The sequence below is a fragment of the Lineus longissimus genome, chromosome 5 (assembly GCF_910592395.1).
Source record: "Lineus longissimus chromosome 5, tnLinLong1.2, whole genome shotgun sequence".
In the NCBI taxonomy this organism is placed as follows: domain Eukaryota; kingdom Metazoa; phylum Nemertea; class Pilidiophora; order Heteronemertea; family Lineidae; genus Lineus; species Lineus longissimus.
Window position 1 is genome coordinate 11,510,192 of NC_088312.1, and position 22,224 is coordinate 11,532,415.

General features: G+C 41.1%; 1 protein-coding gene across 18 annotated transcripts in view; it reads right to left on the bottom strand.

Annotated features, from left to right (window-relative positions):
* Positions 1 to 22,224, bottom strand: part of LOC135487865 (zinc finger protein 878-like) — a 47,086-nt gene that overhangs the window by 13,517 nt on the left and 11,345 nt on the right. For 3 of the 18 annotated variants that reach the window (XM_064771991.1, XM_064771993.1, XM_064771992.1), the window contains exon 4: positions 8,130 to 9,575. The exons of 5 other annotated variants lie outside the window; for them this stretch is intronic. In XM_064771991.1, the coding sequence (XP_064628061.1) occupies positions 8,403 to 9,575 (1,173 nt within the window). In that variant the 3' untranslated portion in view covers positions 8,130 to 8,402. 10 more of the 18 variants (XM_064772000.1, XM_064771998.1, XM_064771997.1 and 7 more) reach the window with 10 other exon arrangements.

The window sequence follows — 22,224 nt, forward strand, 5'->3', positions numbered from 1 at the left end:
ACATGCACCTGCAACTAGCAAGCTTAACTGAGATGAGCTCAAAACCCACAGAACTCTCTTCCTTCAATTTCAATGAGTAGACAGAGCCTGAAAGCATGCCGATTTATCGGCCGTGAATATCAGTCCTAAAGTCTCCTCCTTTCACCGTCGATAACTCCTCCCAGGTAATCTGTCAGACGTACCATCATAAACGGGTGGCCAATCAAATTCCTCGACACAAAGTATTTGAATGACGGCCCGATTTGATAGTGCCAACCTCCGGATCAGGTTACACTTCTTCTATACAACATGCACTGTGCATTTGGGTCAGGTCAGCATCCCTGAACCATTACTCATTGAACACCTGCTCTTCAATTATGATGGCTTTTAGTGCGTATCTCGTGTGACAACCACGAGTCAGTGTAATGTTAGTGTTGTCGCGACAGAGGATGAGTGGAGGATGGAATGCAGGGAATGCAGCGAGACTACTGATAAAGTAACAGCCCTTCTGAAAGATACTAATGAAATGGCCAGGGCCATTGTGCTCACCTCATGTGGAGGAAAGATGGATAAAGAGCATGGTATTGTGTCATGTAGTGTTAGGTTTGATGTAGGTCCAAGCAATTACAATTTCCCCAAAATGGCCAATTTACAGTACATTCGACCTCTGTGACCTTGAAAAGTAGGTCAAATCAAAGAAGACCCGGGTGACACATTGAATGGTTGTTAGAATTAGATCTACCTATGATATAAAATTGGTGCCAATCGGGCAAGTCATTACTAGGAATAATGGCATTTTGAAGAATTTAGGATTTGGCCCCCTCCCTGCAGGCCAAACGGCAAATCAGATCGCACCAAACTTCAGTACCTGAGATCACCTGACCAAGGGGTACATGTGTACTTAATTTGTGATCAATAGTCATTGCAGTTAAGAAACGTGCCATAGTTACGGCCTGACGGCGAATTTATGCCATTTGACCTCTGTGACCTTGACAAGAAGGTCAAATTAAAAACATGTGTGACATATACTGTATCGTGGTTAGATGTACCCATGATATCAAATTGGTGGCAATCGGGCAAGAAGTTAAGGAATAATCACATTTTTAAGGTTTTTAGATTTTGCCCCCTGGTGGTCAAGTGGTGAATCATATTGGACCAAACTTTGGTCCCTGAGATCACCTGACTAAGGGGTAAATGTGTACCAAATTTGGTATCAATAGTCATTGCAGTTTAGAAACGTGCCATCGTTACATCCTAACGGCCGATTTACACCATTTGACCTCTGTGACCTTGAAAAGGAGGTCAAATCAAAAACCCGGAGGATATATGATGCACCTTTGCTAGAAGTACCTACCATATTTTTTTCAAAATTTCCCGACTACTATTAAGGGAGATATTGCATATTTTCACTTTTAACATTTGGCCCCCTGGTGGCCAAACCATGAAACGAATCGGACCGAAACTTGGTCTCCAAGGTGTCATTACATAAGGGTACATGTGTACCAAGTTTCAACTCAATAGCTCTAACAGTTACGAAACGTGCCCTGCTAACGGACGACGGACGACGACGGACGACGACGACGACGACGACGACGACGACGACGACGACGACGACGACGACGGACGACGGACGCCACGGTATGGGATAAGCTCACCTCTGCTAAGAGGTGAGCTAAAAAGGAACTGCAGTTTCAACTGATACTGAACAACAAAAGAATGGCGTGGCACGCTATGGTTTGACTCGAGTTCAATCATTCTATTGTGGTACGATTCTTGGCATCAGATTGAGAATGAGGAACTTCGCAAGGTGCAAGTTAGCAGAACAGTTCAGTCACTTGATAATTCATTATTTACACTCCTTGGTGGACAGTATTTCTACTCCTTGTTTACACATTTTCTTGTAACGAAGGAAGCTTTTCGAACACGTGACTAGTCTATTCTCCTACAGCAAGTTTATTTCGAATCCGTATTGGCATCTTTTCTTATGACGAACAAAACACGATCGCCAGCGGTATGTCTTTCCACAGTTTAAACACTTGAAGAGTCTATTCTTGTGTACTCCTTTGTCATGCTCCAGAAGAGCACTCTTGCCCCTGAAACGGTCACCACAGGTTTGGCAAACGAAAGCTGCATCTTTCTTGTTCTTCTTTTCATCCCTGAAGAAAAAGTATGAATTATTTACAAAAGAGGTATCACTTAGTGGATAATTTAAAACATTTTAAGGTGATTGCAATGATCACACTTCACGTCCCTTTAGCATAATTTTCAGTCTTTGATGGAACCATGGCCTTTTACACAACCTGCATTTCCACCACTTACTGAAAGTATTCCCTAGCTATATCGATGGCCTAGTGTTTAAGGTTTCCGCATCGTGAACAAAAGGTTGAAGGTTCGAGGCCCGCTGGTAACCCTCTTTCTGATTTGGCCGGTTGGTTAGCTGCCAGCTAATTAAATATAGGGTACAAACTGCCTTTTCTCCTGGCATTAGAGATAGGAGTTTGGAAGTAAAGAGTGTCTCATAAGCCGAAAGCTGGCTGGCCCTTTCATTTGGGGTGACACTATAATAAACAAACTTTACAAACAGCAGGGACAGACACTCTCTCACTTTCTCCAACACTGTCATCTCTCTACCGCCCAGGGGAATCAAGCTTGGCCAGAAGACATGGCCATCACAGCCAAAGCCTTAGTGTATCTTGGGTAACAACAGGGAGCTGATGATGAATATTGATTATAATAAACCAAGGCCAGTTTTTGTATTTAAACTACAGTAGAACCTCTCTATTAGGGATACCCTCGGGACTGACAAGTGCTGTCCTTAATAGAGAGGTCAAATTGAATGGAAACAACCAATTTGGGACCAAAACTAGTGTCCTTAATAGAGAGGTGTTCGCTAAGGCAGGTTCCACTGTACTATCGAATTCTATGTAGAGGAAGAAATCATCTGCAGCCAAACTCACCCCCTGACACACTTCCCATCCTTCATGTGTCTAGACAAAGAAGACTGGTGACCCAATACTTTTCCACAACTGGGACACGTGTAATTCTTCACCTCGTTGTGGCTGTTCACGTGGTCACGGAAGTGAGAACGGTTGTAGTACGTCTTTTGGCAAACATCACAAGTATACAGGGGCCGATCACCATGGACGGAACCTTTGTGGACGCGCAAGGTCTTGACATTCATGAATTCTTTCCCACAGACATCACAAACAGCAGTTGCTGCCTTCGACTTGGCGGCACTTTTCCTACTGCAAACCGAATTTGCATGATGCATGAGCTGGAAATATTGAAATGATATAATTGAGCGTGATGTTAAGGCTCTCCTTAGGAAACTGAAGCTTAGCACACCTCGAGCATCGTTATGCATAATCCCTTTACTCATGACAAATGTTAGTCCTGAAAGCTTGTTGTACACAAGCATGTTTTTTGGAAATTCTTCTGAAAGGGAAATAAACATCCGTCGTATGTATTATGCTACGCAGCTGCAAGCACAACTATTTTTCGTGAGAATGTACTGATATTAATGCCTTTACAGAAAGTACAAAAGGAAGGCAGCTTACAAGTACACAAGTTTCAAATAATCATGATAATGCCAGCATGTCCGTCCATTGGTGACCTCACAGGCACCAACAATGACTGACAAATACAATAAAACACCCATTGCATGATTGCTTTCCACAAGTCACAATGGCATTTTTATTGTCAGATACCTCCAACATGACAGTCTGATGTCTGTATTTTTGGTGATTTATGTAAAAGAAGTTATTGCCTCTTCATACTGTTACTTCATACAGGTGAAAATCGCTTCCCACAAAATATCACAGGCATTATGGTTTCTCTCCTGTATGAATACGCAGATGTCTGAAATCTGAATACTTTGGGTTTGATACCAGATGGATACATCACTTGTAAAAGCACTGGATCAGAGCCTTAGATCAGGATCTGCGATGTTCCTTGAGGTTCCTCGGTTCAAGTGCCAGACTCTTGGTGGTCGTTCCTTTGCGGAAGCTGCTCTAAAACTGTGGAACCAGCTCCGTAACATTGATTCCCTCCAGACTTTCAAGTCCCTCCTAAAGGCCTACCTTTTTGCAGTTGCCTTTGGGGAAAAGAGCGCTCCAGAGTACCCACTCACTGAGTAATTGGAGCGCTCTACAAATGCCAACATTGATTGAATGATTGATTGATCGGATGCCACATCCTGGTGTTCTTCAGCCCAGTCAAAGTCATCCTTCTTATTCCTAGACAGAAGACTGCAGTCGGTCACAGGACATGATTGTCCAGAGTTGGAGGTTTCCACAGAGTGAAAATTATTATCGATTGATCAATCATCAATCCTAGCACAAACAAACTGAGTAATAATCAGCGGAGGCCAGGGAATGAATAAAAAATGCAGTCCTAGGGGTACGATGATGTCAAATGCCTTCATTAACATTCCTGAATAAGCATTCACCTGCTGCAAATGGAGCCTATTTTGGTGGCAAATGCCTCCTCACAGATACCACACTCAACTGCTCGTCTCCAATATGAGGCACAAAATGTCGAACAAGATGGACGTTTTGTGTAAATTGTTTTCCACATACTTTACAAGTGAATGGTTTTTCTCCCGTATGAATCCGAATATGTCGTTTGAGATCAAATCGACCACCAAATGATTTTTCACAAACATTGCACGAATAGGAAGTGCCACAAGGTGTCTTCATCTTTTTCATTAAACCACCAGGATCAGGTCCAGAGTACAGTGGAACCTCCCTTTGCAGACACCTCTCTATTAAGGACACTAGTTTTGGTCCCAAATTGGTTGTTTCCATTCAATTTGACCTCTCTCATCAAGACAGCTCTCTATTAAGGACTGCACTTGTCAGTCCCAAGGCTGTCCTAAATAGAGAGGTTCTACTGTATTTTGTGGGATATATTTCCTTCAAAGTTACCAAGTGGGGAAACTGTCAAATCAAGAAAACTGGAGTTACATATTTGATAATGATAGTATTTATTGTCAACCATTTCATGTGTCATTTACACTATTTCTACATTATACACTGTTCACCAAAGTCACCCCTGCGACAAAAAATAGTATGAAAGTTAATTTGACATGATTCTACAATTACGAACATGCTGGAACAATTCACAGATATGCCCAAAAAAAGTACAAGCATTTTGATTTACTTTATATGAATATTGGAAATCGGAGACTTATGATTATGGACAAGAGTTTATTCTGCAAGTCAGGTAACATATATACAGTGAAACCTCCCTTAGCAGACACCTCTCCATTAAGGACACTAGTTTTGGTACCAAATTGGTTGTTTTCATTCAATTTGACCTCTCTAATCAGCACACCTCTTTATTAAGGACAGCACTTGTCAGTCCTGAGGGTGTCCTCAATATGAGGTTCTACTGTATATACATATGGGAACATGTCTTTCGTTTGACCAGTCGAAATGGCACTCCCGACTATTGGGCGCCCGCCTTCACATATACAAACAAGTTATATATAACTGTATAGGGAAAGAATACAGGGCGAAACCCTTATCATACAAATAGAAGTATGGGACTTGCCCGAGGCTAAATATAGCATATAACCAATGGATTACATTTACACTTTGAACAACATTGCAAGCATGCAACCTTCTCCCAGTATGAATATCGACTTTGAAAATGATCAGAAAGTTTCAAAAGTTCCAACACAGCCAAAGGTATTGGTCGGGGAAAAAGTAGAGACATCGGCGGAAAACAATGTATGAAGGAGATGTACTAGCACCACGTACTGGAAATGACATCTGGGAAATGTGACAAAGTTCACGAGTAAGACATATACAGCAAGATGTACTGTACTTGCATGCTATACGTGAAGAATACAGGAACAAGACCCGGCGACAAGCAAGAAGAACTGAAATATCTCAACCCCAACAAATATACAAACTCCAAAACACCAAGTTATCATAACAGAGGAACAGCATCACTTAAATATTTCAGGATCAGCATGGAGAATCTGGTGCGTCCGCAACGAACCAGATGTATTGAACCGTCGCCCACAAATATGGCATGCGAATGGCTTCTCTCCTGTATGAATACGGATATGAGAGGTCAGATTTGGCTTCTGTGAAAAGCGTTTTTCACAATAGCTGCAGACATATGGTTTCTCCCCTGTATGAGTACGCACGTGCAGTTTCAAATGCTCTTTTCGATGGAACACTCTGGAGCAAGTTTGGCATGCAAGATCTTTTGTTCTGCCCTTGAAACTTCGGTGAATGTTCTGCAAGAGACAAAGAGACATCACCTTAAAACACTCAATTATCGATCAAATCCTATCCAATGTTGCATGGACAATCTGGTGTGACCTTAATGAGCTCAAAGTACTAAACCGTCGACCACAAACTGGACAAGAAAATGGTTTCTCTCCTGTATGAATACGGATATGTGATGTCAAGTGTGGCTTCTGAGTAAAGCGTTTGTAACAATAGCTGCAAGCATATGGCTTTTCTCCAGTATGAGTACGCATGTGCAGTTTCAAATAATCTCTACGATAAAAGATTTTTCCACATATTGAGCATTTGTATTCTTTCGGTTGGGCCATTTCATCAAAATATCGAGTGTGGCTTCGGTCAATGCCCTGAAAAAGATAAAGAGACCATACATCAGCTTCATAACTGTTGAATACGCGTAAAGTTGCATGGATCATCCAGTTAGAAACTCCAAATCCTCACTCACAAATGGAAAACAACAGCTTTGGTGCCTGTATGAATGTGTTAGGTCAGATATGGCTCATTACTTGTATAACCTCTATAATCGCAAAACGTTAAAATCCCGGGATCCCAGGGTGGTCACGTGGTTGCAAAATTGGGTCCGACTTTCACGATGTATAGCGCCCGTATACAATCGCCAACGTCCGGGTCCGAGGCACCATCTACCCAGGCATGCTCTAACTGACCCAACTGTACATCAAACATGCTAAAACAAGCAATAAACTAGCGTCCCAGCTCAAGGGAATAAAAACATCACCGAGACCGACCTGTCGGTCGTTGGGAAAAAAACGTTATTCCAAAATGACCTACTGGTCGGTCACCGGGATTCAAGAGGTTAAAGATATGGCTCATTACATGTATAATCTTGGCATAGTGTTTCATTCTGTCTTACCTAAGAAATTCTCTGAAAGAAATCAAATGCAGCAGACTGTCAATCAGCCTCATATGAATTATGGCGGGCCTTTTATATGTTCTTCAAGAAACAAGACATAAGATGGCAGCAGATGTCAATGAAACTTTATCATCCAACACAGCTTGTGATGCATTAACTCTTTCGAACGCCACAAAAATCGTCAAATTTTCACTGGGATGATCGGATTTTGCACAAACCTGAAAATGTCATTTTGTCCCAAAGCTCCACACCTATTATAGTCCTCAGAAAGATAACAGACAACATTCTATATGATACACTGACAATAAAACGTACAACAAAGTCTTTTAATCACTTTAAAAGATTCATATCAAAGTTTGTGTGGGTAATCTGGTGAGATCTCAATGGGCCTGACGTAGAAAACCGCCGTCCACAAGTATCACACTTAAAAGGTTTTTCTCCTGTATGAATACGAATATGCGACTTCAGGTTCGATTTCTGAGTGAACTGTTTGTCACAGTAGCTGCAAGCATATGGTTTTTCTCCAGTGTGAATCCGCGTATGCTCCTTCAGATGGTCGCTCCGGCCAAAAACCTTGCCACAGTCTTTGCAAGTGTGTTTTCGTATGTCTAATCTGCTGAAACTTCCAGGTTGGCCAACATAAAATCTCTGTAAGAAATAAGTAGAAACCATCTTAAAACTAACTTTTGATCACTTTTATTTGAACAATAATCCATCTTTCATATGGACATGAAGATGCGTCTTCAATGCCTGCGATCGCTTTGATCGGTCCCCACAAATATCACATCAAAAGGGCTTCTTTCCTATTTGAATGCTATAAACAAAGTCATGTCTCCAAAGAAACCTTATGCCACCTGCAGCACTATTGAGTACACTTGAAGCACTCTGCTAAGTCATTTTCCACATAAGTTTTCCCAACCAATAGGTCAAGGTTCTGCAAAGAATAAGAGATCTCATCCTTTAAATAAACTGTAAACTATAAAACTTTCTAAAAATGACTAACATATATGGGGGGGGGGGGGGGGGGGTATGATTACATGCATTCTTGTGTGTTGTTTTGTAATGTCCTTCCCCCTGATAATCAAACTGAACAGAATATCGCAGGAAAAAGAACCCTCTTAACTGTTGAATAGGAAATTTCAAATTATGACAAGAGGTAATCAGTAAATGACATCAGCAATCAGCAAGGCCATTTTCTGTGCGAAAACCCAAATCAAAAGCAGTAAAAAAATCCCCCAAGACGGAATGTTACCAACATAGACACAAAATTTGGCTTTCAGTATTTCAACAACCTAGACAATTTCATGGAATATCTCATGCCTTTTTAAGTCCTCGCTTCGAGTAAAACCTTTTCCACATCTGTGACAAACAAAGGGTTTTTCGCCGCTATGAATGCGAACATGTCTCTTCAAATGTTCTTTGCTAGAAAATGACTTTCCACAAGTTTCACAAATAATCTTTGTCTTATCATCATCCGCAGTATGAGTCAACTGGTGAGTCTGCAAATTTGACGATTGCGAACTACGAAACCCACAGATATTACACAAGTATGGTTTCTCTTTTGTATGAGTACGCAAATGCACAGTCAAGCTCTCTTGGTATGGAAAACATTTTCCACATAGAGTACAAACAAAATCACGCTCACCAGTGTGCACTGGCAAATGCCTTTTCAGGTGTCCTCTTTTCTTAAAGACCTTCGAGCAGTAGGAGCATTTCATTACACAGTTCCCCTTGTGGGCCATCTCATGCTGTCTCAAATGAGTGTTACTTCCGAATGACCTTTTGCAAACTTTACACACATAAGGAGGCACACCTTTAGTATGTGTACCAATATGTGCCATCAAATCCTTTTTTCGTAAAAACTTTTCAGCGCAATTACCACATTTGAATTGATTCTCGACTGTATGACTCTTCAAATGTTTATTCAAATGAATTTGGTCAACGAACCAATTTTCACATATTTTACACCTGAATGGTTTCTCCCCTGTATGAATACACACATGCTGATCTAAAAGAAACTGATCCACGAAAACCTTCAGACAAACGCTGCATCGAAATGGTTGTTTCCCAGCATGGATCATCAGATGACTTTTCAGATCTTCTTCAACTCTGAAACGCCGGTCACACATCTGACATTTGAAATCAGAAACCTTTGGCTTTTCATGAATGGATTGGGACTGGTGCACCTTGAAGGTGACATAATCATCGAATGTCTCCTCGCAAAGAGCGCACATAAATGGTTTGTCTTCCAAGTGAATCTTCAGATGCACTATCAGTTGACTCTTTGCTGAGAACTGTCTGTCGCAGACGAAACAAGTAAATGGTTTCTCTGCAGCATGACTGATCATGTGTATTTGCAAACGGTCCCTACTTCTAAAATTCTCTTGGCAAGTCGTGCATTTGAACACATTCAGAGATGACTGTAGTACCATTCCAACTAGATATGCGTCCTTCTCATCAGGGCTCTGTAAAAAATATAAAATACAATGTCTGAATGTTCAATAAATGGAATATTGTACAATTCAATGGTTGCCAATAATGATTATAGAGACGCCTGCCTGAAAATTTTGAAAAAACAAGTCTCAAATGTTACAAGAATATGAACTATATTAGTCCACAACAGCCAAGTAGAAAGCATTAAAGGGACACTGTAGGCAGCAGCTAGGTAGGCAGGTTAAATTTACAAAGAGTCACCAATAGGGGTCTCTCCCATCTGTGGGGATTTTACCTAGAGTTTATTAAAGTCAACAATAGGTTCTAATAGTTTTATGTGACCCCCTGTCACCCTCTTCTCAGTATTGAACCTGCGTCTCTCTATTCTCTCCACTCAGTATCCCTGTGTGATCATTATCTAGTTAAGAAACACAAGAGCAATTTTTATCAATTTATCAAAGACCTTGGATTTAAGTGACAAGTAAGTCAGATCAAATTGGGTGTATCTGAGATCTTATCTTAACTCAAATTGTCTCAGAAAACAGTCTTGTATCGCCTTGAATAATCGTTTTAAACTTGCTCAAAATCCTTTGACCTCTACGTTGGCTTTGGTGACTGTACAAAAGTTGTTTACCTTTACATCTTACACTGCGCTACGCCAATAATGTTACAGTGTGCATCACGTACATTTTACATTAGAGATCAATCACCTTGTGAATCGGACGGCCCATTGTTGATTTCAATCTTTCAAAATACGCATGCAAATTGAACACGGTTTTCGGCATTGGGTCAAACTTTCATAGAAGTTAGCTTCTCTATATTCGCGTTATATTTGTCAGTCCAAATAGATGCTTTTGAGGAGAGTTTTGACATTGCAGCGATGCCCCGTTTCGTTATGATGTCATCTTGATCGGGAACTTGTTGTGATTTTGTGTCTGCTCGGTGCATCGATGTCTTGTGTGCCAAAATGACACAAGTCAAACTGTTCAAATTAATGTGTATGAGAGTCAAAGTATTTTGTTAAATGTATATTATGAGGTCTAATGTATAAGTTGACTTTCAAATGAACTGTAGAACTCCAAAGTGAGTTTGATCAGAATCTTCGTAACATTGAGTCAGTTCAGAATCTTTTCGAGAACATGTGGTGAATGGGTATTACCTGAAGATCGGCACCGCACACTTTCTAAACGCTTATGAAATCGGTTGAAAGTTAGAATAGTTGTACATAATTACCTTATGAAAGAACTGTATTTATGATTTTTACGAAAGTTTGTGTACAGTAGAACCTCTCTATTAAGGACACCTTCGGGACTGGCAAGTGCTGTCCTTAATAGAGAGGTGTCCTGATTAGAGAGGTCAAATTGAATAGAAACTACCAATTTGGGACCAAAACTAGTGTACTTGATAGAGAGGTTGTCCTTAATAGAGAGGTGTCCACTAAGGAAGGTTCCATTGTATTTTCTGATGTTTTATAATCCAAAGTTAGAGAAACAAGTTGTAAAAATGTTGAAGTTTCGAGCACAGTCTTGACGCGCCAATCAGCGTCAGGCTCTGTGACATCGTAATTTATAACACAACTTCTTATTTGTTTCAAGAACACGACGCGATGTCGCGCACGGGTATAAAAGGTGTCAAGAAATGACGTAAATTCATTCCACTCCGAGTCATCAACAGGTATACTTTATTCAATAGACGTCCCAGTGGCCCCGGTCAAGGTCGTCGCCATAGATACCACATATCAGCTGTGTTTTGTTTACATGGTCATCGGTGAAATACTGAGTTCATTATAATACCGATACGCAGTTGCATGAAATCAAAAGTTGATTGTTGATGAGGAGAACCTGATGTTATAAAATCACTGTTGAGCGAAATTCCTTCTCCTTAGAAACAGCTACCCAAAGTATATAATATATAACGCCCTTTTACGCCAACAATCTCTACAGTCGATACTATTGGCAGAAACCCGAAATCGCCACACATCTCACAGTATGACAAAACTATTCACACTTGTACGAGGAACATATTTAGTGGTGACTGAAACATGACCCGCTTCCGTTACTGTGCATATTAGTCACCTTGAGATGGCCAATTTAACCCCACTGCTCCTGCCTATAGTCTCCCTTTAAAACAAATAGTTGACAGAGTGCCGGCATTACAACTAAGAGGCAGATACCTCTACATGGCTTAACTCGTGCTTTTGCAAAGCTTCTTTCCGAGTAAAACCTTTCCCACAAATCTGACACAAAAACAATTTGTCCCCACTATGAACACGTGCATGCCTTCTCATATGATCTTTTCGAGTGAACAACTTGTCACATTCAGCACATTTGATGTTTTTCTCTGCTGCTTTTCTGTTGTCATCATGGATCGATTGGTGTTTCGATAAATTACATGCTTGTGAGAAACATTTGCCACAGATATTACACATGAATGACTTCTCTCCTGTATGAATAAGCATATGCGACTTCAAGCCCTGGCGCCGTGCAAATCGACTTCCACAAAGTGTACAGCCAAATGGCCGTTCACCAGTATGCATTGGCATATGTCTCTTCAGATATTTCTTTGTTCTAAACGTTTTAGAACAGGAAGCACATTTCCACAAATGATTCAGCTTGTGGGTCACATCATGCTCTTTCAACTGCCATAGGTTATCAAACAATTCCTTGCAAATGGAACAGCGAAATGACTTCCTTTTTCTATGAACGCAAGTATGCGTCAAAAGTCCTTCTTTCTCTATGAACAGTTCCTTATAATCATTAGATACGCTTGGTTTTTCACCAGTATGAACAAGCTTATGGCTGCGTAGCTGCTTCAGACTTGAAGGTTTCTCATGGCATGTCAAACATTTAGATAAATTCCGAGATGACGAACTCCCTCTTCTTTCAGACTGTGGGACACTCTTCTTAGTGCCCTGTAAAGAATAAAATACACTGTCTAAAGATTTAATAAACATGAAAACATTCTGATATTCATTAGAAACCAATCATGCCTTGCAGCAGCCTTGGAGACTGATAGAGGCAGCAGCACAAGACATTGAAGAGGTTATGCGCACCATTCCAACTCCCACTCCGGGTTAAACTGGGAGTTGGAGTGTGAGTTCATGGAGTGCTTCGAAAAGCAGACTGCACTCATCTGACGAGAACCAACTTGAAATGAAATTGAAGTTGGTTCTAGTTGCTTATTTCATGCAGAAGGATGGAAATCCTCAGAATTATCACAATGACTACTCTTATAAAGTGCTATCTATAGACCTATTAACTCCTTATTTGCCAAGATCGTACATGTGCGAGCTAAATTTCAAAGGTATTTTAGTTCCTCCAGACAACACCAGATGTCCACAGCTGCTCAAGTGTGTTTTATTTGGTTTCTCTGCCTGGCCTGGGGGATACAAATTGAATAATTCTTTCAACTCAGAGGGTGGGATGGGGTCTGCCATCCCCATTTTAGGTGAAAAACGGTGAAAATCGGCCAAAAATACCACTCCCTTAAAGATTTTTAGAAGATATCCCAATGCCCCTGCTTATTACTGCTGTTTTATTGAAACTAGGGGTAAAGACGAAGGTTTTGAAGAATTTTAATGAGTGTATCTCCATTATTTTTGTGAGATTTTTTGGGGTTAATATGCCGAAATCCTGGGCACTGAAAGAAAGTGTATCACGAAGTGCTTTACAATATCCTTTCACAGAAACACTCGCAAGATAACAACTTTCAATATACTTGGTCAATTTTTATTTTCCTCTCCCGTATGCATACGCATATGTGACTCGTCACACCAAAACCAGGCGCATGTCGCACAGAAGATGAGCCTAAATGACACCAGAAGATAATGGGAGAAATTGATGTGCTCATATTTCACAAAAGGCAGACAATAGAGAAATGAACAAACAGTCCCTCTCAACCTGCCAAGCTCAGAGCGACATGCGCCTGGTTTTGCTCTGACGGATCACATATGCCTTTTCAAATGGTCTTTTCTCCTCAGGATTTGATAACATAATGGACAGTTGTACCGGCGAGTCTCCGCCAATGAGTCCGAGTCTTTATGGGTCAACTCCCCTGTATGAATAAACTCGTGTCTCTGCAAATGTTCTTATCGAGTAAAATTCTTGGCACAAGTAGTACATTTGAACTCATAATGTGCGACATGCTCATTTTTAGAAGAACTGGCAGCGCTGTTGTCGTTATCCTGCACATGAACTTTCTGGTGCATCTGCAATATCATTTCGCTGTGTGAAACGCTGGCCACAAATATGACACATATGTGGCTTTTCACCTGAATGTGTCATCAAATGTATATTCAAGAGGGTTTCTGTCCGAACTGTTTCTTAAACACATCACACTCGTATGGCGCTCTTGTATGAATGAGCACATGTCTGTTCAAATGCTCTTTTCTAGCCATTATTTTGGGACACACAGTACACTTGAATTTTTAACACCTCCTTTGGAACCTTATGGATCAACTGGTGCCCTTTCATGCTATTCCAGCGGCTGAATGCCTTCTGGCAAAAAGAGCATGCATATGGTTTCTCTCCTGTGTGAATCCTTGAATGGCATGTCAGCTGATGCCGCTTTGCAAACCGTTTGTCTCGTGGTCACAAAGAAATGGCTTCTCCCAGTATGAGTATAAAGCACATGTGATTTTAAACGAGCATCAGTGCTAAATTTCTCTGGACAAGTCAAACATCTGAATATTTGAGCAGACGCCCCAAACCTTTCAGAACTTCTGGTCTTCTTGTAAGATTTGCCCAGTAAAGATTAAGAGACACATCTATTAAAGTATGTCAGACTAACAGACCAGATTCGAAACTTTTATGTCCTACCTATCCATAATATTGTTTCAGAAGCGGGGTTCATGCGGCAGCTCCAAGGCCTTACAAATAATCGACAGAGATTTTACACAAAGAAAAGGATAGAAAGAGTTTTTTATGATACAAGGTAGGAAGGTCAGTTAATAATAAACATTCATGCAGACTCTAGGTACATGTTCCTCACTCAGCTTTTGGGCCCTTATGGTGTAGTAACTCATGCTTCTTCAAGGGTCCTTGCTGACTGAAACCTTTCCCGCAAACACAACAAACAAATGGCTTTTCACCAGTATGAGTACGAATATGTTGTGTCAAATGCTCTTTTCTTCTAAAGCTCTTGTCACACATAGTGCACTTGAATTTGCACAAAGCAGCTTTGTCACTTGGAGAAGTACCGGTCCCACGCTTATGGATGCGCTGGTGCTGGCGCAAGTAGCCCGGAAGGGTAAAACAGAGACCACAAAGGTCACACATGTGAGGTTTCTCCCCCGAATGAATCTGCAAATGCTTCTTCACTGAATACAGATCACCAAACTGTTTCCCGCAGACATGACAACGGAAAGGATTATCCACTGTCACATGAAGACGCATATGCCTTCTCAAATGCTCCTTTCTAGTCAGAACCTTTGCACACACTTCACACTTGTATTCCTCCTGACAATCTTTATGTACCAACTCGTGTCTTTGCAAGATGGAGTATTGGTTAAATGACTTCAAGCAAACTGAGCAGACATAAGGTTTCTCTCCGGTGTGAATCCGCCTATGCACTGTCAGCTGTCCCTTCCTTAAAAACCTCTTATCGCAGAATTCACAAGCATATGGTTTTTCCTCAGTATGAATAATCATGTGCGACACTAAACCAACTCTAGTCGTAAAAGTCTTCAGACAGATTTCACACTGGATATTTTCTGTGGACGATGTCCAAAAATGTTCAGAACTTCGAAACACCCTGTAAACTTCGTCCTGTAAAGTAGAAGAAACAGCGTCTTAGAATGATAACAAGCCTGGTACTTTTACTTTCATATATTATTCTTTCCAGAGTTTTTTTTAGCAGTGCTTGAGAGAAAATCATTTTACCACCACCAACTTCATGCAAGTATCAATTCGTTTCTTGTACCCCCTCAAGGGTAGTTAAGCTATCACCACTAATCTTTGCCGATGCTTGAGTAGTATTTATTTTTCCTTTAGTGAAAATTTGGCGAAGCTGGAAAGAATAAGGATGCTAATGTGTCGATGTCTTGTCGAACATACAGCCTTACCCAGTAAAATTAGTCCGGTTACTTTATATGATGGTGACAACTGATATATTGTTGATGGTGATGTCTTGACGAAAGAAAAAGTAGCATTGGTGAAAAAAAGGGTGATGCTTGAGCCTTAAGATGTCGTTATAGGGTGATAAGGTGTCGTACCCTTGAGGAGGGGGGGTACAAGACACGTATTGATACTTGCATCAGACCTCTTCCTCCCTGAAAGTAAAAATTGATCGTTATCAAACACAGATGAGCGTTGCATTAAATATATCATTGAAATACCATAACATACAGTTCTGGTTGTTGTTTTTGAAAGTGCAAATTATGCTGCAATCCTATTTGCCAGAGCTTCATGTTCTAGTTTATGTTCAATCACTTTCACTTTCACCCACACACAAGGACAAAATGCAAAGCATGGCATTACATGAAGCAAGTAAGTCATTGTTCTGCTATTTCTGAAGGTGCATTTCAGGTTGCGAGCATGCTCACGTATTGAGCTGATATTTCTGCCAACCCAACTACATATGATAAGCAGAGCATAGCGTTAACAAACAGAGTGTCCCTCATGCTGTTTCCCGAGGTGCAACTTGAGGTTGCGCACATGTTTGAATTGCTTGTCACAAATAGGACATTTATATTGCTTTTCGGCACCATGAGTGAGTTTATGTTCATTCAACTGGTATTTGCGCCGAAAACCTCGGCCACACTGATCACAAGTATATGGCTTCTCGCCGGTATGGAGTGCCAAATGTGTGGTAAGATGCTGCTTCTGCACGAACCGTTTCTCACAAATGTGACAAACATGTGGCCTCTCTCCAGTGTGGGTGCGCATATGCACTTTCAGAGAATCGGCTCGATGAAAACTACGACTGCAAAGTTCACATTGGAAGGGTGCTTCTTCGGAATGAAGTCCCTTTATATGTCTCCTCAAACTGGCCCGTTCTCGGAAACTCTCTGCACAGAAATGACAAATGTAAGGCTGTTCCATAGAGTGGATTCTTAAATGTGTTCTATAGTTATCTCTCCTAGTAAAGACCTTTTCACATGTTGCGCACATCAAGTTAAGAAGTGGTTTTCTCGATCTTCTTGAAGTCGGGACTGGACTGCTGTCAATATGCTGAAAAGAATAAGAGACACCATCAGGTAGATCATCGAGTAGGATGTTCTTGATTCCACAGCCATGAAGAACTTGTGCTGAAACTTGGGACGAAAAAGCAGCCACATAGCCTTCAAACAACTACTCTGATGGTTTTCGTAAGTGACAATAGTAGGGTGTCATCCTTGGAACCGGCACAGCTTTCAGCTCTAGGGTTAGAGCAAGTGCTGAGGAAAGGAAAACCGGTGATCCAAAAATACGTGTCTGAATAACATCATTGCGAATAGCACGGCTTCTCACCAGTGTGAATGTGATGCAAAAAGCAATTCCAAAATTTGATTTCTTCGACTATTTTGCACATTCTGTTTCAAAATTGATTTCTGATTTCCAGGAGGAGAGGGGTCAGTTGCTTTTTTTGTTGTACACATTTGGTGAGTCTTCAGAGAAATAAGGACTGTAAAGTTAGTTCATCCGACTAGCTGTCTCCGATCTCTTGTCCAGTATCCATTGAGTAGCCTGTGGCATACATGTAATTCTTCACATCTCTCTGAGTACAGTCGGGCCAACACGAAAAAATGTGATCGTTTGAGTCATGTTTTTCCGTGATACATGCATGTCCAGCCACGTTCAATTTGGAACGTTACTTGTCATGTATGGACAGTGTTACTCTGGCCTTCTTGAACGGAATTTGTGGGGAAAGAGTGTCGGGGAAAAAACAACAGGGCTATCTCACTGCCCGTGTCATGGAGATAATTTACCATATGTGCCAAAACAACATTATCATCCCACTTTGTTTTCTCAATAACTTTGATACATATGCTCTTAGGGAGTATCCATTTAGTACGTACGCACGAAAATGCTGATTTTTAGACCTCCCCTCCCCCTGTATGCACTTTGTACCCATTGCCTCAAACCCCCTCCCCCTGTACGAGCGTACGCCTAGAGACCACTTTATTACTAAATGAATTGCCTATTTTCCTTCCTGCGGCGCCAAAGTCGGATTGGCCGGTGGACTGCGCATTAATGCTGACATGGCACACACGTGGGAAAACGGCGCGGGAAACCGCTATAAACCTTGTAGTGGTGTGTCATCAGAACCCAGTTTATCACGTGTAAGTCCGGCCTCATGTGCAATACCAGTATGATTCCCTTCATTATCACGGTAATCGATCATTTAAGCAGTTTCTAATTTGCTCAGAAAATGGTTCTTGGGTTGCATACATACGCAAGACTATATACCCCCCTCCCCCTGTACGCATAGTGTACGGTTTGTCATGGATCCCCTCAGTGTGTACGTACTTAATGGATGCTCCCTTACAGGAAGTAAGACCCGTCTTGACCAGAATGGCATAAGGGAACCTGCTGGGTCATATCAGACGGTGCTCATCTGGCTGAGTAAACAGGCCTCTGATCCTCCAGTGTGTCCTGATGGAGACATTGTTTGCATTTTTGACAATGATCAGGTATAATAGTTGGGAAATCATATTTCATCAAGCCGGACTCGAAGTTGGTGTCGTCTGTTATTACAAATTTTCCATGGGTCGTGATCAGTCCTGGTGGGTTGTTGCAGAAAAGGACTGATATAATTCCAAGGAACTGGCTTGCCATTCCAATGTTTTACGATATGGTGGATAAGGTTAGAACATCTACTTGCGATGTACATCTTGCACTTGAGAAAGTGCATTATGAGCAGCTCTACCTTTTTCACAATTCGCCAGGTTGTGTCCGAACAGGAACCAATGGAAGTAGCTTATAAGGAATACAGCGATGATGAAATCTCAAAGAAGGGACACGAAAAACAACTGATACATGCCACAGATGAGAGACTACCTATCACTCAAAAGAAAGTTTAAATTACTGTACAGTACCTGTGGTGCAAAGTTTCACAACTCAAATTCAAGATTGGAAAAACGTTTTCTGCAAGTGGATTATGTTCATGACAAAGAAATGGGGAACCATTCTTTCTTGCCAACTTAAAGGGTCAATATAGGCAGCAGCTAGGCAGGCAAGATAAAGTTACACTAAGTCACCAACAGGGGTCTCTCACATCTAACAAATGATTCACACTAGTACGAGGAATATATTTAGTGCTGAATCTGACATGACCCAGGGCCCTCACTGTGTATATTAGTCAACTGAAGATGGCCTTATTAGCCCCTCTGCTCCTGCCTATAGTCCCCCTTTAAGGAAAACCATGAAAGGTAGGCCCTGTGCACGTTTCTGTTTTCAAAGATTGGAGTGGACTCACACGTGTAGCTTTTTAAAACACTGACAAAACAAACTTTACACAACGATTATTTCTTATTGCTCAACAGTTACATTTACACTACCATATCAGAAATACATACAAGTGAACATCAAGCGTAATGATTCAGTAAGCAATACATACATGTAGTGTAACGGGTTACAATAACTGAGAAGCTCACTGTATTAACAACAGTAGTTAGTCAAGGAAACACGCCATCTCTATCCTCCAGACGTATGTCAGAGATTGCCTTGCCAATAAAACTGGACCCACTGGTAAGCATTTCTACAAAGCGTGCAAAGAAAATAAAAGCTGACAATTTTTTGGATGTTCTTGAGCAAATATCACATATTCGCAAGCTATTGTTGATATGAGGATGGGCACCAGGAGGAGCAATGTTCCCCTAATCCAGTCTTCAAAACAACAGTTTAGAGGGATCTTCTGTCGGCACAGGCATGATAAGTATCAACACATAGAAATTTATGAGACAATGTATGGTGTAATTCTCCCCCCCCCCCCTGATCTACAAGACTGTCCTGTCCATGTGTCACTCTGTGTCAAGACGTGGAGATCCGTCCAAGGGTCAGGACCTTGATTTCGTGTTGGAGGAAATCAACAAGTCCACCAAGGTATGAATTCCAAAAGGTGTACCATCAGAAAAGATTTGGCAGACTGTCTGCTGCAACATTGACAAGCTTGATGAGCTAAGAAAGTGTAACAAGAAGTTTTTGGGTCGAGATAGTGTAATTTGAATTTTTTTCCTGAAATTGCAGAGAGTAAGCTCTACCACCTAATCTGCCAAGAGTTTCTAGATCAAGATGCAGTAGGGAAGTTAAAAGCTGCAAAGACAAAGGTAAAACTTCTGTCTCTTTATTTTGAGCTTTCCAGCCTTCTTGAGAAACTCAAAACAAATTTGGAAAAGGTTGATGAAGCTAAAGATAGTGAACAAGTAGGCCTACATGTAAGTGAACAATTGAAAACTTTGAAGGCGTAAACTTTGATGATGGAAGTTCTTGGTATCAGAATTTAAATTTTTATACCAAGAACATCCATCATGAATTATTTGTCATGACATGGTCAGCCAGTGGCAGAACCCAGTGTCTGCTGCTGATTGGCTCTGGTGCATTTGGAGGTTTGCACAAAATTTCATCATATGACACTGCTGCTCTGTCATCTTTTTCAATATACTTATTGGTTCATAATTTACCGCAACCAAGGGACCTAATGGAACAACTTCATTTTACATCCATTTTTGTCACTAAGCACCAGTTGCTGATGGCCTGCATACTAAAGTACACCAATATCATTCACACTTACCCCTCATTCAATCCAGAATATGATAGCTAAGGACAAGGAAGAAGGAAAGGGACAGACTAGATTACCCATTACAAAAAGAACGATTATATGCTTTTTGCTTGAGTAGACACAATGTGTGAGTGTACATGTACATCATTGTCATGATTGTTACATCTTTCACAATATAAAATAGAAAACGATAATCTATGTGCTTACAATCTTAGTTTGCTAGTGATGCTCTCTTGGTGTATTTCCTTTTAGGGCGGGTAGGACCTTTTTCATGGTTCATGGTCTTCTCAGCAGTTGCATCGGATGTCTTCCTACCCGGATCCTTACTTTTTCCGAGCATTCCACTTGTCACTGGAACAAGCCCAATCCCTGCTGAGACCAGTGGAGAAGATCTTCGGGTGAGGGCAGCATTGTGGAGGTCATAGAGTTTTCTATTCCCTGGTGTAAGTGAAGCCATCTGTTTCGGCATCTTAGTTGGTGAGGGCTCCACTACAATCTTGGGTTTTACGTCGAGCTGTTTTAGACTGTACGAGTACGTTCTTGCAGCATCATATTTGACCAGCGCTGTATTGTTTTTAAAGTTCGTCATAAACTCCTCGCTCCCATAAACTGTGAACTTGTTCATGTCGATATCGTTAAGAACCACGAATCCAGTGAAATTTAGCCTATCAGAATTGATCAGCTGACACACCTTCTTGCAAATGCCTTTTGTACGATTGCATTTCGAGTTGAGAGCAGCATGCCTGGCTCGTTCCTCCTTGGACTTCTTACTTGGCTTTTTCTGTTGGACATGATGCATGATGTAAGGCTGCTCCTGCCCATGCTCAGGGTCAGATGACCCTGAACCTGAGATTTTATTTTCATTGACGAGATAATCAAACATCTGAAAATTAAAAAAAAAATTATTGAACATGTGAAGAAATTCTGCTTCAATTCCATGTTTTGCAGACGGCTTCTGTGATAATTTTCGGCTCCTCTTCTTTTGAACAAATTGGAAAATACGGCTAAATAATTCAGGTTAACTCTTTTAATGCGTGGAGCGCTTTTCTCCCGACAATGTACATACATACAACAATATCGTCCCGCGAAAGCTGGACGTCACGCAATGACGATGACTACATCTATATATACGTCACAAGAAGATGATGTGCCAAACCCGGTGATGACGTCACAGTTAGCAACGGTGCCATCAAGACCAGGATCACCACACCAGCGCCTTCAAAAATTGGTCAGAGTTACTCTGAGCACCGAATTCTAAAGAAAAATAAACGTGGTAGCGAATGGCACCGGTTGATAGCAAATTTAACATTCTGTACAAAAATTAGTTTCTCCTTCGATTAATTTTTAAACTAATGGTAATCTGTAACTGCATTCCAATAATATACATTGACCTATCCACGCAATATCTATACTCCATAAATCACAAATTACCCCCCTTATAACTATTAAACTGGCAGTGGTTTGCAACCACATTACATGACTAGAATCTACACAATATCATTACTCATATCAAAATTCACTGATCTCCTATTATTTACACAGAATTATTTACAATCACACAAGCCTCCCCCAAACAGTCCAATTATATAATGAAGGAATGTCCAATCCAACATGAAAGAATATAATTGTCCAGTAAATTGCTGATGTAAGAAAATGGGTCCCTGTGCAGTATCCAAAGTGGTACTCACCTCCCCTCCCTACAAAGCGTTGGGAGAAGAGGTCTCCGGCCCATTCTTTCTTACTTTCCCCGATCTAAATGTGATGTACGATCGCCCTCTCAACAGTGGTCTTTCCAAACTTGGAATAATGGAAACGGTCAATGTCAAAGCCATCTCTGTTCAGCCTCGGGTGGGGGATGGACTGGAACCCAAATCGACGCATCATTTCGTTAAACCGCAACGCTCGTCTCGTCATTCCATTACTTCCCGCTACCTTTGGAGAGACTGGGAGTTGAAGATGGAAATGGCGGGCCATGGGGTACTG